Source organism: Chiloscyllium punctatum, chromosome 2 (genome assembly GCF_047496795.1).
Source record: "Chiloscyllium punctatum isolate Juve2018m chromosome 2, sChiPun1.3, whole genome shotgun sequence".
NCBI classification, from domain to species: Eukaryota; Metazoa; Chordata; class Chondrichthyes; order Orectolobiformes; family Hemiscylliidae; genus Chiloscyllium; species Chiloscyllium punctatum.
Window position 1 is genome coordinate 131,872,183 of NC_092740.1, and position 21,963 is coordinate 131,894,145.

The 21,963-nt window shown below is 39.9% G+C and overlaps 1 protein-coding gene across 15 annotated transcripts in view; it reads right to left on the minus strand.

The window, feature by feature from the left end:
* The window catches only part of bnc2 (basonuclin zinc finger protein 2), a 583,190-nt gene that overhangs the window by 399,931 nt on the left and 161,296 nt on the right, over positions 1-21,963 (minus strand). For 3 of the 15 annotated variants that reach the window (XM_072589037.1, XM_072589034.1, XM_072589057.1), the window contains exon 1: positions 4,584-5,250. The exons of 5 other annotated variants lie outside the window; for them this stretch is intronic. In XM_072589037.1, the coding sequence (XP_072445138.1) occupies positions 4,584-4,679 (96 nt within the window). In that variant the 5' untranslated portion in view covers positions 4,680-5,250. Of the gene's footprint in view, positions 1-4,583; positions 5,251-5,301; positions 5,830-8,190; positions 8,218-21,963 lie in introns of those variants that run through there. 7 more of the 15 variants (XM_072589047.1, XM_072589039.1, XM_072589038.1 and 4 more) reach the window with 6 other exon arrangements.

The window sequence follows — 21,963 nt, forward strand, 5'->3', positions numbered from 1 at the left end:
AAGCAGGCAAAAAATGCAGCATTGCTTGATTAAAACCAGATCACCTTCCTGATGTGGAAAACACAGAAGAATGGCAGAATGTCACACGGAAAAGGTCTTTGGCAGCAAAGCAACAGAGACAGAGGCTGAGAAATTCTGGTCAGTCTCAACCTGTGGCAGATCAAAAAGCTCCCCAAGCTTCCACCTCCTCTCTCCACCCCCAAAAGGTCTGCCTCAACAGTTACACTTTTAAGGGTTATCGGGGTCCTGAGGCAAACTTGACCCTTTGAAACATTCCAACACTTTTACAAGTAAAGAAATAATAAAAATAGGATTAAAGTCAGCGCCTTCTGGTACCTTCTTCCTGGGAAAAACAAAATAAATCTAGCCACAGCAGTGCAAATGTAAATCTACTGAGGAATGTAGGCCATCCCTTCCTCAGCCTGGGTCATTTACAAGTCAACACATCGAGTGAGAGGAATACAATCCCCAGCTGCCCGTATACCTGCTGTCACAGGTGATTGCTACATCCCAAACCACTACTATTACAATCATCTCAGTCGCACTTTCACTTTTACCATGCTGGTTATGAAAAGGAAACAAACTTCCCAAAAGAACCTCTCCAAAAGAAATATACCTCCAAAGTATTTGCACAGCATAACCCAAATAAATCCATGCTAAATTATATTTCTTACAATTATGATTCTATTCAGCACAGTAAACATACTGATAGCAAGTTCACGGTGTGAAATTTTTTTAACATTTCACTGAAAACAATCCTTTTTCTTTAATGATTTTTTTTGCAGGGACCTAAAACACATCTCCCTTTCTTTAATCAAGTATTAACTTTCACCAATGTTTCAGATGTGCAGGCATCAGATCTTTGTGAGACTAAAATCATCAGAACATAAAAGCTGATAAATACATAGTCCACACACATTGGGAACATGTTATTTAACCTGCAAAGTAATTCTGATTCCTGTAATAAACAGTAAATGGCTTATCTGTTCATTGACAATGGTAGCATTAATTGTTTTATCACCTGTAGTACTGATGCAGCATTTACGACACTATATCTCATATTTAGCTGCACGTTGCCAAAATATTTGTTTCTTTGCTCCAGTTCTCCAAGTGTAACTCACCTGGATTAAAGCATATTTGTAGCAAGACAATAAACAGCATATATTACTCAGACATTTTTAAATTTTCAACTTGTGTGGTAAAATTTAATGCAGACTGTAGGCTTAAATATCACAGTCATAAGCATGAATAAGTTACAGGAAACCTAGTTTTTGGACAAAGAAACACGATCACTGCTTCAATATACGTCCTTATTTGATATTCGCAGGAATTCCCTTCTGTGTTAGATCTGAGTTTGGAGTGAAGAATATTTTCATTTTCAAACTGCAAGCAGTTCCAAGGTACTTACTGAAAGTTATAAGACTCCAAATTAACACAGAAATTTAGACTGTCAAGTAAAATTAACCTTTTGATGGCTCAGTACCATTTTTTCCATCAAACAATAGGAGATTACAATCTGGATTTTTCCCTCTCTGCTAAGAATATTGAATTGGGAAAAGTTCCGCAATTCTGTGTTCGTCCTTAGTTTACCAATGATTCAAAGCTTAATAGGTGCATAAAAATCCACGGCTGTAAAGTATTCCTGCTTCTTACTGGTTTTGCCCCGAAGAACCAATTTAATCGTTTTGTACGAACAACAAAAAAAAACTTATTTTCTGTTACTCATTACCATGGACTGATTGCTTTAACCTTGCATTTATCATACCAACAAAATAAAAATTATCTCCAAAAACGTTTTTGCACTGCACAGGGTTCTAACTCAAAATTGCAATCTAGTCTGTGTCATTTAACAGAATGCCAGAGGAAAAAATATTTATGTAAAGTGAGCAGAGCTTGAGATACAAGCCCCATTTTAAAAAAAATCTGCATTCACTATTAATTCCGGCTGTGAATTCCTATTTAGTGCATTTGTGTTTTGTATCAGTCACGCATTTTCCCTTCTTTGGAACTCAAATTACATAAAGTCACTTTCTACAATTATCATCTGTGTATGTCTTCCATTATTACTGTCAAAAACCAGATTAATTGTAATGTAAAGCATCAAGCAATTTATATCACAGACAATCTACTGTTACAAATTTAAACTGGGCATGAGATTGTGTGACATCAAATCCCCTGCACTCATCCATGGGGATTCCTGTTATGTGGATATTCCCGCTCTGTAAAAAACAATTAGGTAATAAAGATATTCACTTTGTAGGAATTGATTGCAACAATTAATGAAGCCAATTAACATTCGATTTTTTTCAGTATTTGATGTATTCATACCAATATACAGAAAGAATATTCTAGTTCTCCGCAGCCCTTCCACTGATTATGAGCAGGGAGCCTTGGGTTCATTCTCCTCAGCTCAGTCTTAGGTTAACTGAGTAATATCTGAAAATCACTGCCCAGGACACCCCCCAGAAATAGGAGAACCTCTGATTCAGAAAGGTTGGTTTTCACTAGTCCTTCATCTGCTAATTATCATGCAATAACAAAATTCTCCCATCCAAACTCTAATAATGAAGTTTGTGAACCACATTACTCCACAAGGCAAAATGATTACATTATTGTCTCATATAGCTTCGTTAATTAAATCCTACTTCTTTCAAGGACTTGCAAGACTGAATCTTCCAGCATAGAACTTAAAAAGCTATTTGTACTCCATTGAATTTTTGATTTGTTTTTTTACAAATAAGTTTTCTTCCTTTCTTGTACGGATATAGTTCTAGATCTGCTAGTTGTTCAAACCTACTGTTTTCTGTTCCCAGTTCATCATATTATTTGAAAAATAAGATTAATCGTTTGTAGGCTCACCCATTTCTTTTTCATGACACTGATAATACTATTGATTTTATACAAAGGCCATCCACAATAAACATTGAAATAGAGCCCCAACTGTACATCTCTACCTGCACTGTCTGAACATCACTACTTTACTTAAAAACACTTTGCAGAATGTTGTCACATCTGTTCCAATTGCTCTCACTACATGAGAGCTTCCCTTCCAATGTGAACGTATACTGACTGGAAGGATAATGATACATGCCCGCATGTCTCAGAATGGGGATTAACATCACAGTACACAAAAACAGTTTGTGCAAACCATCTACAAAGCTTGGACGAGATTTTTTCCTCTCCCACCCCATTATATCTCATCTTGATTTTTTAAATGGGAAGCAATCCACGCAATAAGTAAATATCCCCTATAAAACAAAATTATGCTACTGAGAGGCTGATTGAATAGAAAGTAGAGTCTGCCATAGTAGCATGAGAAAGGCAGCACAGGGTGTACACTTCTATAAGCAGTAACTGGGGTCCCTCTACAGGAAACAAAATTCACCTGCTTTAAATCAATCCATCGAAAATAGTTAAGATTTTGCTTTAAAATAGACATGTTGTACCAAACAGTTAAAAATTTGACTCTAAATTTATTAGGTGTTATTGATAGTATTTTTATTTGTTGTGGGCAATATCAGCGCTAGACTGCAGTGAGCATCTTCACTCTCAGGCTGTCTGTTCGATTTCTAATGACCAAACTAGGCAAGAATTCCACATGTCAGAATACTAGAACAGAGGAACGACCCTTTCGAAAGGTTGGGCTTGAACCTCCCTGCTCTTGTTTGAGCTGCGTCCAAGAAAAAAAACTATTGCTTTCATTCAGTGGAGCCAAACAATTTTGCAAGAAGACCAGGGAGCAGGCAGGGCATGTATCAGTGAGTGCCTGGTACAGAGACACCCGCTTCTGTGATTAATTATCAGTTATTACTGGCCCTGCAACAAGATTTCTGCTCTCCCAATAGAAGGAGCTTGCCAAGTCTCAGCTGCTTGTAAAGCGGCCCCTAGTGCAGACATAGCACTGGGGGAAAAGCCAAGATATTGCTAGGACGAGAGAGAGAAAAAGAGAGAGAGAGAGAGAGAGAGAGAGGCGAGAGGAGAATGGAAAGAGATGGCGGGGGGGTGGGGGGGCGGAAAGAGAGAGAGAGAGAGAGAGAGAGAGAGAGACCGAGCGAGCTAAGAATTGAAACTGTCTCCGCACAAGATACTAATGATCCCACTGCTGAACTCTGGCATGGATTGCAGTTCAACACGCCGACCCTCACCACAGCACATAAACCTGCATTCTACCACATGAAGCCAATTAAAGAACTCTGAGAGGCCCCTCAACCTACTATCAGTTTCAGCCGAGGTCTGTCAGTCGGGGGAGACTGGACGCGGTGCTCTGTTTATTAGAAGCACTTGAGGTACAATCAACTCCACTCAACCGCAAGCCTTGCTGGAACTCTCTATCTGAAACTTTACAATAACTGGCTCCTGCTGCACTTTTATTTTCTTCTTCAAGCTACACAGAGATGTGCTCTTAGGGAGTTAATGAGGGCAAGCATGCACAATCCTGTCACAGCAGCACGGTTGCTCAGTGACAATAAAATGGTACTAATCGACACCAAAATAAACAACATAACAGCTGACTGGGAGTTAAATAAACTGGGAAGGAAAAGAAAAAAGAAGACATGCAAATAAAGTATTTAAATCAAACTCACCTGTTGGGCCATTCTGAAGAGCAGGTTAGTCTCGGAGTTCTGCCATGTCCCCATGAAACCAGGCTCTGTGGATGCTGCTCTTGTGCTGAACTGCATGGAGTAGTTGGGACTTAAGTCTCTTAAAGTGAAGTCGCTTGCTCTGACTCACACACACATACATACACTCTCTTTCTCACTGCCTTTTCCCCACACTCTCTCTCACATTCTCTTCTGCTGCTCCTGACTGCAAGGTATTGGTGGGTTTTCAAGCCTCTTGGCTGTCAGTACCAAGATGTGTAGTTAAGATCTGCTTGCAACTCTGCTTTCCTTGGGGGGTGGGGGGGGGGTCAGTGCTCCTTTCGCACCTCCTGAACAGATACCCCGATCATTTATGCATAGACTGTGACTCCCAAAGCACGCCCTGTACAGCTTAACAGCTGCCAGTCAGGTGTGCAGGCAACACAGATGAGACCTGACCATCAGCTCACCCTCCCAGTGACTGGATGTCATTGGATAACAGCGCAAAGAACTCAAAAGCTCTAGCTTTACTGGCAAGCAGAGAATGACATCCTGTGGCAATTCCACACAGGCTGGGGGTGGTGGGGTGTGAGGAAATTACATTCAGCAACACGGAGCTGAACAATTTAGGAATTTAGAGATCAGGAGGGGAAAAAATCTGTAGCATTTTCTGACAATCCTTTGCTTCTTTGAAAGCTTGAAAATGATAATGGAACCTCACCTTTTGGCACAGTAGAAAGTCCTCGAGTGACAGCTCTGTGTCATTAGTGTGTCAATAAGAAAAAAATGGACAAATGTACACAATAGTGACACAAGTGTACATCCGCCACCCCCTTTTCTCCCTAAAAGCTTTCCTACAAACTTTGCCTTTACATGCACTCTTGACTACATTCAATTCACTGTCATTAGACTAAAAAGAACCAAAGCAGAAAATGCTGATTTAGAAAAAAAATACAAAGCACACATCAAAACTAAAATAAATATCCCAGGATTATTGCACCAATGTCCACCTTTGCTCCAAGAAAAGATCCCATAGGTGGATTTTTCGTTGTGTGATCAATAATGCCACACAGTAGCTGCACTCTTAAATCTCCACTCCCTCGTTCTATCTCCCTTTAAAAATCAGCTAGCCTCTTGATTTCTGAAGTGGCACTCAGTTCTCCAGTCAAAGCAGTATACTCTGCTTCTGACCTTCCCACTAATGGCTGTTATTTGTGAGAGGCTAAAGGACATTGCCAATAGCACGCTCTAGCTCTCCCTCTCCTCCTGTCCCGCAGTCCTCCCAGCCTAGACAGCCTGCAGTAGCAGCAGCAGCACCTGCAGTAATAGACTCCTTTATTAAAACTGTTATTCTGCAAGACTTGAAATTCCCCCTAGACTGGGGCCATGTCAAAGCCGATATAATTAACTAGGAAGCTCAGCAACGGATCAATTACCAGACAAGCAAGTGATAGTGAAATCAATGGAAGATCATCAGCCACATTATCAGTGTTGCAACTCATTAGGATAAAACGTAGGAATGCTCTCAAAGCAAGCTGAAGTGAGCTCGCAATCCCAAACAAAGGGCTAATTTGGACCCCTGCTGTGAACATTCTGTATTAGAATGAGCTTTTTCTTTTCTTAAACACCCAACCCCATAACTAAATGTGACAGACTGAACAAAGCAGTTTATTAAGATACCAACTCCAAGTTTATTTACTTCATAAACTTGCCCTTAGAAAAATCAATAGAGTCTGTGCAGGGATTATTAGGCTGACTAACTAATACATCCAGTTCCAAGCTTCCTAACCAAGGATGTTCAACAGTAAGCTACCGGCAAGGTCTTCTATGTAGAGAGGTGTTCCTGTACTGTCTTTTTGTTGTTTTGTTAACTTTGCTATATTGTGGACATAAGCAGACAGAGTAACCCAGACACTGACGATGACTCTGTCTGAATCTTTCCAGAGGAAAGCTGCAATTTGTCATAGAAGAATGTGTACGAATCTTCAAGCTTTACATCATCCACACTGTTATCTGTAAATCCTCCAACACTTTCTTTTTTCTGTGTATACACAAAGCCACTACTGAGCTTCTAAGCTTTGAAACCGAACCTGCTTTCCATTTCGCACACTCAGGAAAAAAACAACACAGGGCCATACCTGAAAACTATGCCATACATACAAAATAAAAGGCCGCCACTCTAATTCTTGGTGGCACAGGATGAGATTATGAGCTACAGACAACGGAAGTGTTTTGTGTGTAGGACTGTCCATACTGTTATTTTTAAAAGAAAAATCCTTTGTAAAGCACAATTAAACTGAACAGAGTAAAGAGCCGCAACTGAGATATTTTTCTGTCACGTTTTATATACACAAAATGTGAGATTATTTAACTAATGTTAATATCCTGGAATAACTTCAGTTGAAATGGGACAATGTGGATTTAGAGTGAAGCAGAAATAGACAGTTTTTACCCGGTATCCAAAGCGAGCCTGAACCTTCCTTGTCACTGTACCGTATTTACTGTGTAAAATATTCACTGATCACATCTGTGTCACGGTAAACATGATTTCCTTCTTGTTTGTGTGCTTGTACAGATTCTACATTCTCGTGAAATCGATATGTTTTTTAGACAGTTCGGTTTTCTTGTTGCCGTGAGCACAGACAGTTTTTTTAAAAAATCTGTTGCTTTTTAACAAGATTTTGAATGTAAAAGATTCTATGCATCGATTGTAATTTCTCTCAGACAGACTATGAAAAATCAGCCCTTGCTCTGATTACTGCTGTAACATTGTCCAGCCAAAACTCTCCTTCTGGCATTTGCTGTTTATGTTCTAGTTCTGACAATGCTGAAGATTATTTTCCAGGAGAAATTCGAAACTCGCGCTTACGTTTTTCCAAGTAAGAATTAAGGAATAAACATGTTTCTCAGTTTTTTGAATTTGAATCAGAAATTAAAGCATCATACTCCCCAAACAGACAATTTGTCAAACGATTACTCTGAAGAAAAGTTAACAAACCAGGATTTTCTTCAGATCGTCCTTTAATCTGCCAATCCCTATTACATATTACACAAAAAAGCCAAATCGTTGGCGGGAATTTTTAACTAATTGCGATTATGGTAGAAAGTAAAGGCCTCTGAAATTATTTGAAATATTTCGAAATCAACACTTAACTTTTAGCTCATTGTTAAATAAATGTTTGGTGTGGCACCTTAAAAAAAAACGCACCAAGATTTTTTTTAAAAGTCCCATTTTTCCTCAAAAAAAATGGAAGAAAGCCAAGCTATGTCAGCAGAATGGGGTATTGTCTCTTTAAGTAAGCGGCTCGCAGGGAACTGGGTTAAAGATCAGTGGTTCCTTCATGTGACACTGGATGTTGTTGATTGCTGAATAAGACAGAACTGTCACTGTTAGTGACCAACAAAGCATAGCCCACTCCAACACACATGATAATCAGATCACCTCCAAGGCAATGTGGGGGTGGGGGGTGGGGGGGGGCGAGAAATCTTCGTTTCTGTATTTAGAACAAAGCAAGTAAACACTTTCTCCTGTTAAAACAGTGCGTAAATTTTCAACAAATATTATTATTTCACCAACTATTCTTTGACGGTAAAATCAGCTGCGTCTTACCCACTGAGAGAGAATCTTTGAGGTGCAACAGCACCTCGTTGGATAAATGTAGTTCCTTCACCCCCTTCCCGATTTAACCCTTTCACTGCTTGCTTGCCAGAAAGCTTGCTGCTTTTTAATCTGCTCTCGAGCCCCGCAACATTTCATCACTCATTCTCAAACACTTTCAGAAAACGGTTTCAGCATCACCATTCCTCAGTGGCAGTCACAAAAGCTCTGGAGATGGACACGTTGTCAGGATCGGTAAAACCATATCTATTTTCCATTCCAGGGGCCAAACAGTTGTTTACCTTTCACAACGCTGCCCTGGATACATGGAAATGGTTTGTGGTTCAACTACCGCACACTGTCAGGGATCACTGACTCGCAGTGCAAGGCCTAGCCCAGGAAAGTTCTCCCTAGAGTCCTCATCAATAATTATATCCCAATCAATAGCACGGTAAGAGATGATCTGGTCAAAACTAAATTGCTGTTTGCAAGAGCTTGCTGTGCAGAAATCGGTTGCACATTTTCTATGCTTCAAGAAAAGTCCTGAGGAATGATATCAGATTATGAAAGGCTCTATATAAATGGAAATCGCTCTTCTACTAATCGGTGCTGTGGGTTTTATTTGTTGTGATCCACATTAAGACAGCTTGCTGGAAAAGGATATTATTAGGGTTCCCAATGAATCAGTTCCATCTTTCCCCATGTCTCCTCAATTACAATCAGAAATAACATGGCCTTTTTGTTTTAATTTCAATGCTTGTCTCGTGGAATGAAATATGTTTCAAAACATATCAGACCCAAACCCTTAACTTGCAATCTTGTAAAGAGGGATGACCACTAGACAAGGAAGAATCAAAATCTCCTCATCTCTTGACATTGAGGCATCTTGGGCAATTTTGAGTGAACAAATCCAGATCCAGCACCTGCAATTTTCCCTCACTCCTTTCATTCCCATCCTGCTATGAAAGAGTCAAATAAGTAAACTAAACGTTGTTTACATGTCGAACTTGAAACATCACACAAGAAACAATCCTTCTGAAACACTGTTGTCAGGTTGGGAAAATGCCTCCAGTAAGCAGGTTAAACACTTCCCAGAAAACCTGCACATGTGTAATTGAACTGAGGGAGGAAACCAAAAACAGCAGATTCAGAAAGTTTTTGTTCATTCATGGGATATGGGCATTGCTGGCTGGCTAGTATTTTATTGCCCATTCCTAGTTGCCTTTGAGAAGGTGGTGGTGAGCTGCCTTCTTAAATTGCTGTTAGTCGGTAGACTCACTATGCTATTATGGAGGTAATTCCAGAATTTTGACCCCCAGTGACACTGAAGAAATGATTATATACTTCCAAGTCGGGATAGGGAATGGCTTGGAGTGGAACTTGCGAATGGTGGTGTTCCCACCTGTCTGCTCCCCTTGTCCTTATAGACGTAAGTGGTTGAGAGTTTGGAAGGTGCTAAGAATCTTCAGTGAATTTCTGTGGTGCATTTTGCAGCTGGTACACATGCTTGCTACTGAGCATTGTTGGTGGAGGAAGTGGATGCTTATGAACATTGGGCTAATCAAGTGGGTTGCTTTACCTTGGATTGTGTCAAATTTCTTGAGTGCTGCTGGAGCTGCATCAATCCAGGCAAGTGGAAAATATTCCATCATAGTCTTGACTTGTGCCTTGTAGATAGTGGATAGGCTTTGGGAAGTCAGGGGGTAAGTTAGTTGCTGCACGATTCCTAACTTCTGACCTTTTCTTGGAACCACATATCTGGTGTGCTGAGACTATCAATGCAGTTATGTTACTGGGGGGCATTCTATGCTAAACCAAATTGACAAGTTTCAGGGAAGCATAGAATTGTACAGTACAAAAAGAAATTATCCAGCTTATCATGTCTGCGCTACTCTTTGAAAGAACTATCTAGTTAGTTTCACTCCTCTGCTCTACCCCCTAGACCCTTCTCAAACAACTATCCAATCCCCTTTTGAAAGATACTACTGAATCTGTTTCCACTGTCCTTTCAGGCAGTTCATTCAGATCATAATGTCCAGTTGCATGAAAAGAATTCCGTTTATCTCCCCAATGGTTTTTCTGTTAGTATGCTAAATGCTTCCTCAGGTTACCAGCTCTCTTGCCAATGGAAACTATTTACCCTTACATTATCAAAATGTCTCATGATTTTCAACTCCTCTATCGAATCTCCCTCCATTGTTGTAAGATGATTGACATCAACTTTTCAGTTTCTCCACATAATTGAATTCCCTGGTACATTTCTATTAAATGTCCTCTGCACCCACATCCTTCTTAAAGACTGACAAATGTTTGTTATTTCCAGAACAACATTTTAAGTAATGAATAATTGCAACCCCACCTTTCAAAATAATCCAACTGAGTTGAAGTGTTGCCTTCACGAATTGTAGGAGAGCAAATGTATCAGATATAACTTCTAATTAACACTATAAACTCAAAGTAAAAAGGTTGTGCAGAATATGCAATTATGGTAATTTAAAAACAAAACTGTTGCCAATATGTGAGGGAATATTGTGGCAACAGGAATCAGTCTTTTCTCAATATTACTTATGTCCTTGTATGGAACATACTTTGCAGCAAAGTCACAACTGAACCCTCGTCATCTGCTCTTCATTGCATCAATTATCCTGCCATGCAGCAGAGTGGTGACAAATGGCACATTAACCCTCACAGTCCAGAGTGTCCTTTTCACTATACAATGTGTGCAAGAGATTTCCTAAAACATAGGCATCCAAGTGTTAAAGAAATGCATGAACCCCATAACTTTACTCAAATTCACCCAGCAAAAAAAGTCATTTAATAACTGTATGCTTCTCTGTGCTTTTAAATATTGTACTAACATGAGCAGACAGACAGTAACAGTAAGTTAAGTAGAGAGGTACAATTGACAAAATAAAATGCATTATTTGAATAACTTTGATCATAATGAAATTAACAGGAAATTCAAACAAAATACAGAATCACCCATTACATAGTAACCATTCATGAACAGGTCAACTTTGAGTCCAGGGAATATTCCTAAAAGTTCACAAGCAAGAAGAAAGTATTGGAGAGGTGCTGTGAATTTTGGAGCTGCTGAAATAAAGATTGAAATTTAAGCAAAATTTGAGCTGAATAATCCAAATAAGAATGTTGGCAAAGATGTTTAACTTTGATGCTGTGACAATACTCCAACTGTTAAGAGGAACGTTTTAAGGTCACACTATTAATTAACCCTTTGAGCATTCTGGCAAATTTCACAGAATATGAGGCTCATGGAATTTCCCTTAATGTCTCACAATTTTCCATTGCTACAATATAATATCTGACATTTATGAAATACAGAGAAAGCTTACCACAAGCAGTCACAAGTAATCAATTACATTCAGCACAGAAAGAGTTAATGAAATGGCAATCTATTATTAACCCTGATTAGCTAATACAGTGTGTCGTCACTGGCCTGTTTTCTAAATGCCAAGAGGAGGTGTGCAGAGACTTTAAGCTGTCACATGGATTAACGTGGGGGAGCAAACCAAAAAAAAAACAGCAGATTCCAATGAGTACTGGTATCTATCACTCTGCATCACTTTCCAGCTCCCCCCCCTCCGTCAACACTGCCCTCTGAATTATTTGTGTGAGATACACAGATACAGGTCTCAGTTGTTTGGCTACCCTTCCTGGTGAGATGAGAGAGTTTGTTCCAGTGTCTATCCAGAACATAGCCACTGATTGACCTTAGGGATCTGGACATCAGGATAAATGGCAGAACTCCAGACTCTTACTGCAAGTCATCAAGCGGCTTTCAGTGTAGCAAAGACCAGACACTTTAGACGAATAACCCTTTAATCCCCTTTCACTTTGTTGATTGTAGCAAAGAAATAGAATTGTGAGGAACAGTGGAGTCGCAGAAACTGCTAAAATTCCGAACCTTTTAAATTGTTCAACCATTTTATAAGTCTATTGTTTTGTAGAGTATGAAGCGAAACAAAATTCTTTGGGACAGTTTGAGTTTCAAGACTAATTTCCAGGCTGATGTGCGGTGTGCACAAAGGACCAAAAGATTTGCTAAATAACCAACTAAACTCATGCAGCAGGTGCACTGTATCTATCATGCAATATATTCCACCTTCTACCAACTTGACTATCTGGGTTTTGATAAAGTCTGTCTGTTTATTAATTACTGGGGCACTTATATGCACATTTACGGTGAGTTACTACACTTTACCACTAATTAGAACCATAGAATCATGCAAAACAAGAAGAAACTTTCAGTCCACTGTACCTGTTGACTGAGCTCCCAACCAGGTCCACTGACCCCTACTTTCTTTGCATCCCTCTGTTTCCCCTTCAAGTATTTACCCAAGTGCCTTTCGAAGTTATAAGAAAATAAATTTTATTTCCAACATTATTTCAGTATGAGTGCCTGTGATTAAAAAAACATACTTTTGTTTTCTTTTCCCTTAATATATATGAAGCTTGTACAGAGAGGTTTCATAGTTTTCAAATAATCTACACACACCTCTCAATGGCTGGCACTTTTGAATAAAGTTTATCCTAATCACACATTATCTTAAGAGAATTCTACTGCAGCAAGAAAAAATTACACTAATCTAAACCTGATGTTACTGAGCCCTAAAGGCCCAGTTTCAAATGAATAATTATTATGAAAAGAGCAGCAGTTTTTTCAAATGCTTTCATTACAGAACAAATTTGCATAAATGTCACATTCCCTTCAATATGTAGCATTATAACACATGATTCAAAAATATTATGGAGTGAACAACAGGATTGAAGAAAGGGAGAAATGTTAAAATTAATAAGATACAATAAAAGACTATTTAATTAAAACATTTTTTACATAACCCTTCTTCTATGCAGTGCCCAAAAAGGAACTATACTTTGCCTGTGTAGTTCTACAAGCTATTTTATAGCATTATATTATATTGTATGTTTCTTTAAATTACAGGAGACCCTGTCAGTGAATGCTGAAATCTGTAAGCAGTCATTCCATGCAGACTGCATGATCTGCTTCATGAATGTTTAAAGAGACAGTGTCCCTTTTTCGTTGGCCTGACCAAGCCATAAAGTCATAAGCCTTAAAATAATTCTGCACATTCAGCCGGTTCTGGTCCCGCCAATGTCATGTTTGAAGCAGAAGTCCTAATAGAAAAGCAGTGAAAGTGATTTTTTGAGAACGTGACTTATCAGAATGAACAAATTGAACCCAGAAATTTAGGAGGGGTGGGAGAGTAATTGTTAGGTGTTGTCTGCTTCTCAAAAGTTTACATATTGCAAGGGTTATGTTTAGGGGATTTCAGTTGCGTATCTCTCCCCATTACTCCATGGGTCCACCACTACCAGCACCCTTTGCAATCTTACAACACACAACTAATGATATCTGAGGAGTCTCAACAGTGGCTGCATGAAGTGAAAAGAACCTCAACTCAGGCTTGAGGGCTTTGGAGTATCGAGTGCATGGGTGGATGGATAAGCTTGAAGTTTGGAAGTTATTACTGTCTGGGAAAGGTGACAGATAAAAGTTTTGGGGTGGGACAGTCTTGTATTTGGGAGAGATTGAGACTTGGTAAGGCATTGTAGTCAGAAACATCCAGACCAGGAGTCAGGGTGATTGTAATGAGCATCTAACTGCATACTTGGCACTATTTAGAATCGGTTCTCTCAGCCTTGTGTCTGGCTGTTTTGGGAAAACAAAAAAAATTGCAGCAGAGATGAGGAGTAACTGTTCAGCTACTTATTTATATATATTTGAAATGTACAATTTCAGGTGTGGCTGAATGCCTTTTATGTGTCATTATTCAAGATGGTGGACTGCACTTCTAGCTGCAAGTATAAAAATACATCCTGTCAGCTATGAGTTGACACAAGCAGGGTATGTAGTGCCTGACAAATAGACATTACTTGTTATGATTTAAGCCCATTGATTTTGCTTGAGAAGAAGTTCTGTGTATGGAGGATGTGGTGGAGACTGGTACAATTGCAACACTTAAAAGGCATTTGGATGGGTATATGAATAGGAAGGATTTGGAGGGATATGAGCCAGGTGCTGGCAGGTGGGACTAGATTGGGTTGGGATATCTGGTTGGCATGGACGGGTTGGTCTGTGCTGTACATCTCTATGACTCTTGTCCTCTTCAATTGTGTACAGTGTACCAGTGTACGGTTAAAAAAAAAGTTCTCTCTTACTTCAGGTAAATTTACATGTCCAAGGACATAAACTCCTACTCTCCTAAAAGTCTGCTATGAAAATGCTGTGGCCCCAAACAAGTGTAATCCAGTGCCAATTTAAAATTTGCAATACTTAATGCCTTTCCCAAAGTTAGCAATGTTTATAGTCTTTAGTAATATAACTTGGAATACAATAATGGGTACGTCAACAGAAGCTTCACAAATAACACCTCATCTGTTGATTATGCACTTGACTGCCTTTCAGACCCAACATTAAGGTCAATAATTTTAGATTACAACTAATGCTTCCATTTTTTTTTGAACAGCAAATGTTGGTGATGATCTCACTATCTTTAGTTTCTTGACTTTCCCACTGCCACCTTCTTTGGCCTTCTGCCATCGTCCCCTTTAAATCTCTTCTGCCTTTCACAGGCCTTCCCTTTTTGTTTCTCTTCCCTTCTTTCCCCCTTACTAACCTTTTTTGCGTTAAAATGTCACATTTTTAACTTTTCAAAGTCTGATCATATTTAAAACATTAAACCTGTTTCTATCTCCACAGATGCCTGGTCAGTATTTTCATAATTTCTAAATGCTTTTTCTACTCTGGGTAAGGTGTGGTGATGCCATCTATGGTCTGCTCTGGACACAAGAAAATCCTTTGATTGAGAATTCTGGCCTTTTGTTGAAGTTCTCCAGTTTATCAGATACATGAGGATTATTGTGGAATATTAAATCAAAACCATAAGACCATAAGACATAGGAGTGGAAGTAAGGCCATTCGGCCCATCGAGTCCACTCCGCCATTCAATCATGGCTGATGCGCATTTCAGCTCCACTTGCCAGCGTTCTCCCCGTAGCCCTTAATTCCTCTAGACAACAAGAACCTATCAATCTCGGCCTTGAAGACATTTAGCGTCCCGGCTTCCACTGCACTCCGTGGCAATGAATTCCACAGGCCCACCACTCTCTGGCTGAAGAAATGTCTCCGCATTTCCGTTCTGAAATGACCCCCTCTAATTCTAAGGCTGTGTCCACGGGTCCTAGTCTCCTCGCCTAACAGAAACAATTTTCTAGCATCCACCTTTTCAAAGCCATGTATTATTTTGTACGTCTCTATTAGATCTCCCCTTAATCTTCTAAACTCCAACGAATACAATCCCAGTATCCTCAGCCGTTCCTCATATGCTAGACTTGCTTGCTTGCTAAAACCAAGGTATCTTTTGATCAACAGAACAAAATAAACAGTACAAAGTATTGTTCTGCAAGTTTAGAAACCTGTAAAATGTGATTATGATGAAGTAACAAAGACTCGTTTGGAACCCAATCAATATGCAAATGAATAGAATTTTCTGAACATGTTTGATGATATTAATTAATGTTATAAATGTGATGTTTCATAGGATTGTTATATCTTGGGACTATGTCTTTAGTTTAGGATAAAATTGAGGAATGTGGGCCTTGTGTTATTTGTTCTGACTCTGCTAACAGCAGGATTGAATTAAAGATTACAGGTGGCCAAGATTGCTTCACCTTGTAATGATTTGCAAAGTATTCATGTCTGTAAAAGTTCACCAAAATATCTGACTGGTGGATTATCTCCAAAGTCCCAGAAATCTAGTCCCAATTATTTAATTTTGTGACTAAAAAGTTGAATGCTTTAAGGTTATCTAATTAGCATCTCTACCTGGATATAGGGCCCACATGATTCACATTGTTATTAAGATGGGGAGGGTTCATTGGAAGCCACTGTAGAGTCACCTTGCAGATTGTTTCCCTAAAATATCATTAAACCCCAGTTTGCAAAGGAGCTGAGTGATAGAGAGAACTGACAGAATGATTGAGGCAGGAAGTAAGTGAAGCAGACATTGTCCATATGCAGGATGACCTGCACAACATCCAGACTTAGAGTCATAAGTAGCAAGTAACATTCATGCTATACAAATGTCAAGCAATGACTGCAGATGGTGGAGATCAAAGTAGAAGAGTGTGGTGCTGGAAAAGGATAGCTGGTCAGGCAGCATCCAAGGACCAGGAGAATTGATGTTTCAGACATTAACCCTTCATAATGAATGAGGCTTGTGGGCCAAAGGGGCTGAGAGATAAATGGGAGGGGTTGAGGCTGGGGTGAAAGTAGGTGGGAATGCAATAGGTAGATGAAGATGGGGGTGAAAGTGATAGATCGGAGAGGAGGGTGGAGCAGATAGGTGGGAATAATACCTATCACAGTCCCAGCAACTTTCCTCCCAGCCCCACCCCCTCCCATTTATCTCTAAGCCCCCTTGGCCCACAAGCCTCATTCCTGAGGAAGGCCTTGTGCCTGAAACGTCGACTCTCCTGCTCCTCAGATGCTGCACTTTCCCTGCACCACACTTTTTGAGAGTGATTAAGGCAGCAAGTCTTTATGGTTAACCAGCAAGAATCTGAGGGGGAACTCGTGCTTGTATTGAAGAAATCCAATTCACAAGGATTTAAATGGGTCTAGAAAATATATTTAGCTTTGGCTAGGTGCAGGAACCTCTAAGATAACATTTACTGAAAAATGTTTGAGGATTAGGTGTTACCTAGATGGAAAAGAAACAGAAAGGAAGCAAGATCTCAAGAGCTTAGATCCCTTTGGATTGGTTCTGACAGAATGGAGTGTTTACTTGAAGGACAGTGTAAAGTATAACCACAGAGATTTCTGATCTCTTTAAATGTCAAACAGGAAAACTCTTCTGTATTTTAGAATAGTGTTTCGTCAACGTTTCTTTCAGTTTGTGTGATACAAGAAAAGTCATGGAACTGGAAATCTTGTCATGTGATCCTTTCCACCATTCACTGAATGAAAGTATTTTTTTCTTTTTTGAATTATCAATATCTGCAGAATTAAAACAAATCATCTTTTTATATAAAATATATTCTTTTACATCTGAAATCAAATAAAATAATGCACTTAACCATTAACAGACATGCTCTGATTTTTAAAATTTATTGAAAAGATGTGAGGATCACTGACAAGGCCAGAATTATTGCTCATCATGAAAGGCAGTTGAGAAGGTGGTGATAAACTGCCTCCTTAAAATATCACAGTCCTGCCGGCATAGGTATCCCCGCAATCCAGTTAAGGAGTTTGAGATTTTAAGTCAGCAACAGCAAAGGAATGATGATATAGTTCCAAATCAGAATGGTCTGAGGCTTCAGGAGGAACATTCCTATATGCACTTTGTCTTGCTAAGTGGTGATAGTCGTGAGCTTGAAAGGTACCTTTCAAAGGGTTTTGGTGAGTTAGGGTGATGAATGCAATGCATCTTTTAGGTGGTACACACTGTTAATATTGTGTGTCAACTGTGAAGGGAATGAAAGCTGAGGATTGTGGATAGTGCTTTTCTTGGATGGTGTTGAGTTTCCTGAGTGTTGTGGGAGCTGCAATCATCCAGGCAAGTGAAGAGTGTCCCATCACATTCCTGTTTTTTGCCTTGTGGATGGACGACAGGCTTGGGTACTGAGGGGCTGTGTTACATGTCTCTGGCATGTACTCATAGCTTGTGGTTTGACCAGTTCTGTTTCCAGTTTATGGTAACCCCCAAGGATAATGAGAGTGGTATACAGTATTCAGTGATGGTGATGCCACTAAATGTCAAGGTTAAACAGTAAGAGTCTCTTTTGTTTGATAAAGCCACTGCTTGATATTTGTATGGCATACATGTTACTTGCTACTAATGACTCTAAGTCTGGATGTTGTGTAGGTCATGCTGAATATGGACAATGACTGCTTCACTATTGCAAATGATGCTGAGCATTAGTGCAATCATCAAAGAACATCCCTACTTTGGACCTTATTATGAAAGAAAAGTCATTGATGAAGTTGCTGAACATTGTAATGTCTAGGTCATGGCCCTCAGGAACTTCTGTAGAGATGTCCTGAAACCACTGTTCCCACTGAAACATGCAGGAGCTGCTTGGTGTGCTGACACCATTCACAGTGTTGACTTCCAGTTTTGGAATGTGGACTGAGGTGATCAATCTCCAACAACCACAACCACGTTTTTTTGTGGTAGACCTGCCTCCAATGAGGGGAATGTATCCCCCTGATTCCCATGCACTCCAGCTTTGATTTGTCTACTAAACAAGAGGAGGTTTCCTTTTCTTTATTTGACCTGATGCTATATGACTTCATGGAGTCAGAAGTTAAATTTGAAAAGTCTTGGACTCCCAACACAACCTATATACTATTGTGCTGCTATCTCGGTTGGTCTGTTTGGCTTGAGGAACAAAACATATCCAGGGACGGATATGTCTAGAACATTGTCTATAAGCTTTAATTGCAAAAGCACAGTTATGTTAAGTCGGACCAGTCTATGGATCAGCTCTCCCAATGTTGGTGAAAGACTTCAGTTGTAAGTAAGGAGGACCTTGCATGGTTGACAGGCTGGGTTTGCCATTATTGTTTCCAGTGTCTAGGTCCATTTGAGAGGACATTAAAGAGACAACTACATTTATGTGGGTTTGGAGTTACTTGAAGGCCAATTTTGGTAATGATTGCTGATCCAGGTGTCATCAAAAGGTTATATTAATTTTGCAGTCACCTTTAGACTTGTTTTTAATTCTGGATTTTTAATTGAATTCCAACTCAAATTTCACTCCTGCCAAGGTGAAAATCAATGTACCCAGAGAATTAGCCTGTGACTCTGGTTATTGGCCCACTGATTTTATTCTGACATCACCACATCTCCTATCATTAAAAAGGTGATGGTGAGCTCCCTTCTTGAATCCATGTGGTGTAGGCTACTGTTAGCTAAAGGATTCTAGAATTTGGACCCAGAGACTGTGAAGAAGTGATGATATATTTCCAAGTCAGGATAGTGTGACCGAATCTGCAGGTGATGTCTTTCACATCTGTCTGCTGCACCTCTTTTTCTCAATTATGGATTTGGAAGATGGTATTGAAAGGGCCTTGTCAAATTGCTGCAATGCATTATGTGGATGGTACACCCTGCAGACATAGAGTTGGTGGTTGAGGGTGTGAACATTTAATGGGTGAATGTGGTGTCAATTAAGCAGGCTGCTTTGTCTGAGATGGTGTTGAGGTTCTTGAGTATTGTTGGTGTTGAAATCATCCTGGTAAGTTGGGAGCATTGCATCATACTTCTGACTTCAGCATTTCTGATGGTGGAAAGGCTTTGGAGATTTAGGAGACAATTCACTGCAGGATTTCCAGTTTCTAACTGATTCTAAGTTGTTATACAGTTAATTCTGAAAACTATTTTATTGTTAATCACAGACAAATTCTTTTCATTTTGCTGAAATTCTCCCAGGAATTTCTTTGATATAGTCACACAATGTAGCAGAGGTGTGCAATGTTTAGGAAAGAAAATAAAGGCTTACGTTTAACATTATACCTTTCACAATCTCCGAACATCACAAACACTTTACAATCAATGAATGCTTAGGCATGTTGTTCCTTTTGTGATGTAAGAAAACTGCAGCATGCTCAGTTGGTGGCACCCTGGCCTTTAAATAAAAGGATTCCAGTTCCAATCCATGTCCTGAGTACTAAAATCAAGGCTGACAATCTAGTGCAGAACTGAGGGAGCACTACACTGTCACAGATGTCATCTTCCTGCTCTAGTGAATGTGAAAGATCCAACTGGGATTATTTTGAAGCAGCACAGGGGTGTTTCCCCCACCAGTATAAAATTGGGAATACTCAGTTAGTCTGACAGCATCAGTGGAGAGAGAAATATTGCAACAGTGATGACATTTCATAAGTACGCAATTGTCTATAAACCATGTTGAGACAAGTGGTGGTTGTGCATAGTACTATGTGAATACAAGTCCATCTTTCTTGTTATTTCTTTCACAACAAGATCTCCCAAACAGTGAGAAATTAGGAAATTAACAATTGACAGTGACAGAGCTGATGCCATTGCTATAATAGATAATAGTTGATTGAAGCATTTGTCCCTTGAGAGATATTCAACTCACAGGCCTGTGGTACCCTGCTATCAGTCTCCCCCCTCTCTTGAATGGAGGAGTTACATTCACTATTTTGAAACCTGATGGGATCTTTCTGTATCTTACCCAGTCGCTTGGGGTGTTGGGGGTGGGGGGGGGGGGGGCAGTGATGGTGTGTGTGGCTGTCTCTGCCATCACAGCCATCAGCTTTTGGAATGGTGGGGGGCTGTTATTGGAATAGCATTTACTGAGGCCAGAAAGGCCTTTTGCCAAATCTGGGTACTCCGTTTGCCAGGACATAGGGTGGGAGTTGAGGGAAAGAGGTTGCTGCTGTAGGGCGGGTAAGTAGAAGAAGGCTGCAAGCAAGTTTGAGGAGTGAGCAGAAGGCTGCAAGGGTATTGGGGTGGGAGAAGGAAGCCGCAAGTGAATTCATGGAGAAGTAAGTTGAGGGAGGGAAAAGGAGGTTGCAAGGGATGAACTTCAAAACTGAATTAAAGGATAGATTGGGAGAACTTGCCTACTTTGTCTGGAAGAATAGAAAAGTAGTGGAATGTAGGAGGTTCCTGGTGTCCTGGTACAAGTCCAAAAAATTAGCATTAATATTTAGGAAGGCAAATGGAATGCTATTCTTTATTCCAAAAGGAATGAAGCATAGACGTTGAGATGTTTTGCATTCAGTATACACAGAAGTATTAAGACCACAAGAAATAATGTACACGTGCTATAAACAGTTCAAGGAATGTATACAGACTGATGCCTGGGATGGAGGGATTATCTATGGAGAAAAAGTTGGACACGCAGTCCCAAAATCTACTGGACTTTACAAGAATGAGAACTGATCTTCATGAAACATATGAGATTCTCAGGGTACTTGAAACGATGGATGTTGAAAATATGTTTCTCCTTATGAATCAGACTAGAACATGGGAAGAAGTTTCAAAGTAAGGAGTCTTCCATTTAAGCTGGCAATGGGGTGGAATTATTTCTTTTTCATAGAATCCCTAAAGTGTGCAAACAGGCCATTTGACTCAACAAGTCCACACTGACCCTCCGAAGAATAACCCACCCAGACACACCCTATAACTCTGCATTTCCCCTGACTAATGTACCTAACCTACACATCCCTGAACACTATGGGCAATTTAGCATGGCCAATCCATCTAACCTGCACATCTTTGGACTGTGGGAGGAAACCAGAGCACTTGGAGGAAACCCACACAGACACGGGGAGAATGTGCAAACTCCATGCAGACAGTCGCCCGAGGCTGGAATTAAACCAGGGTCCCTGGCACTGTAAGGCAGCAGTGCTAACCATTGAGCAACTGTGCCGCCCCACAGAGGATCCAAACCTTTTGTAACTCCTTTGCCAAGAGAGCAATGGAGGTGGCTGTTATCCAGCACTCTTGAGGCAGAGGTAGGTAAGTTTTGACTAACAAGGAAATGGAATGATATTGGATGCTCTGTTTTTGTGAAATAGTGCCATGGGATTATTAATATCCATCTGAGAGAATGGAATGTTTCATCTAAATGATCACACCTCCAAAAGTGCAGCTTTCCCACAATACTGTATTCAATTTTAATATTTAAGTCTCTGGAGTTGTTCTTGAAGCCTCAAACTTCTGATGTGGAGGCAAGAGAGCCACACGCCAAGTTATAGCTAAATATTAT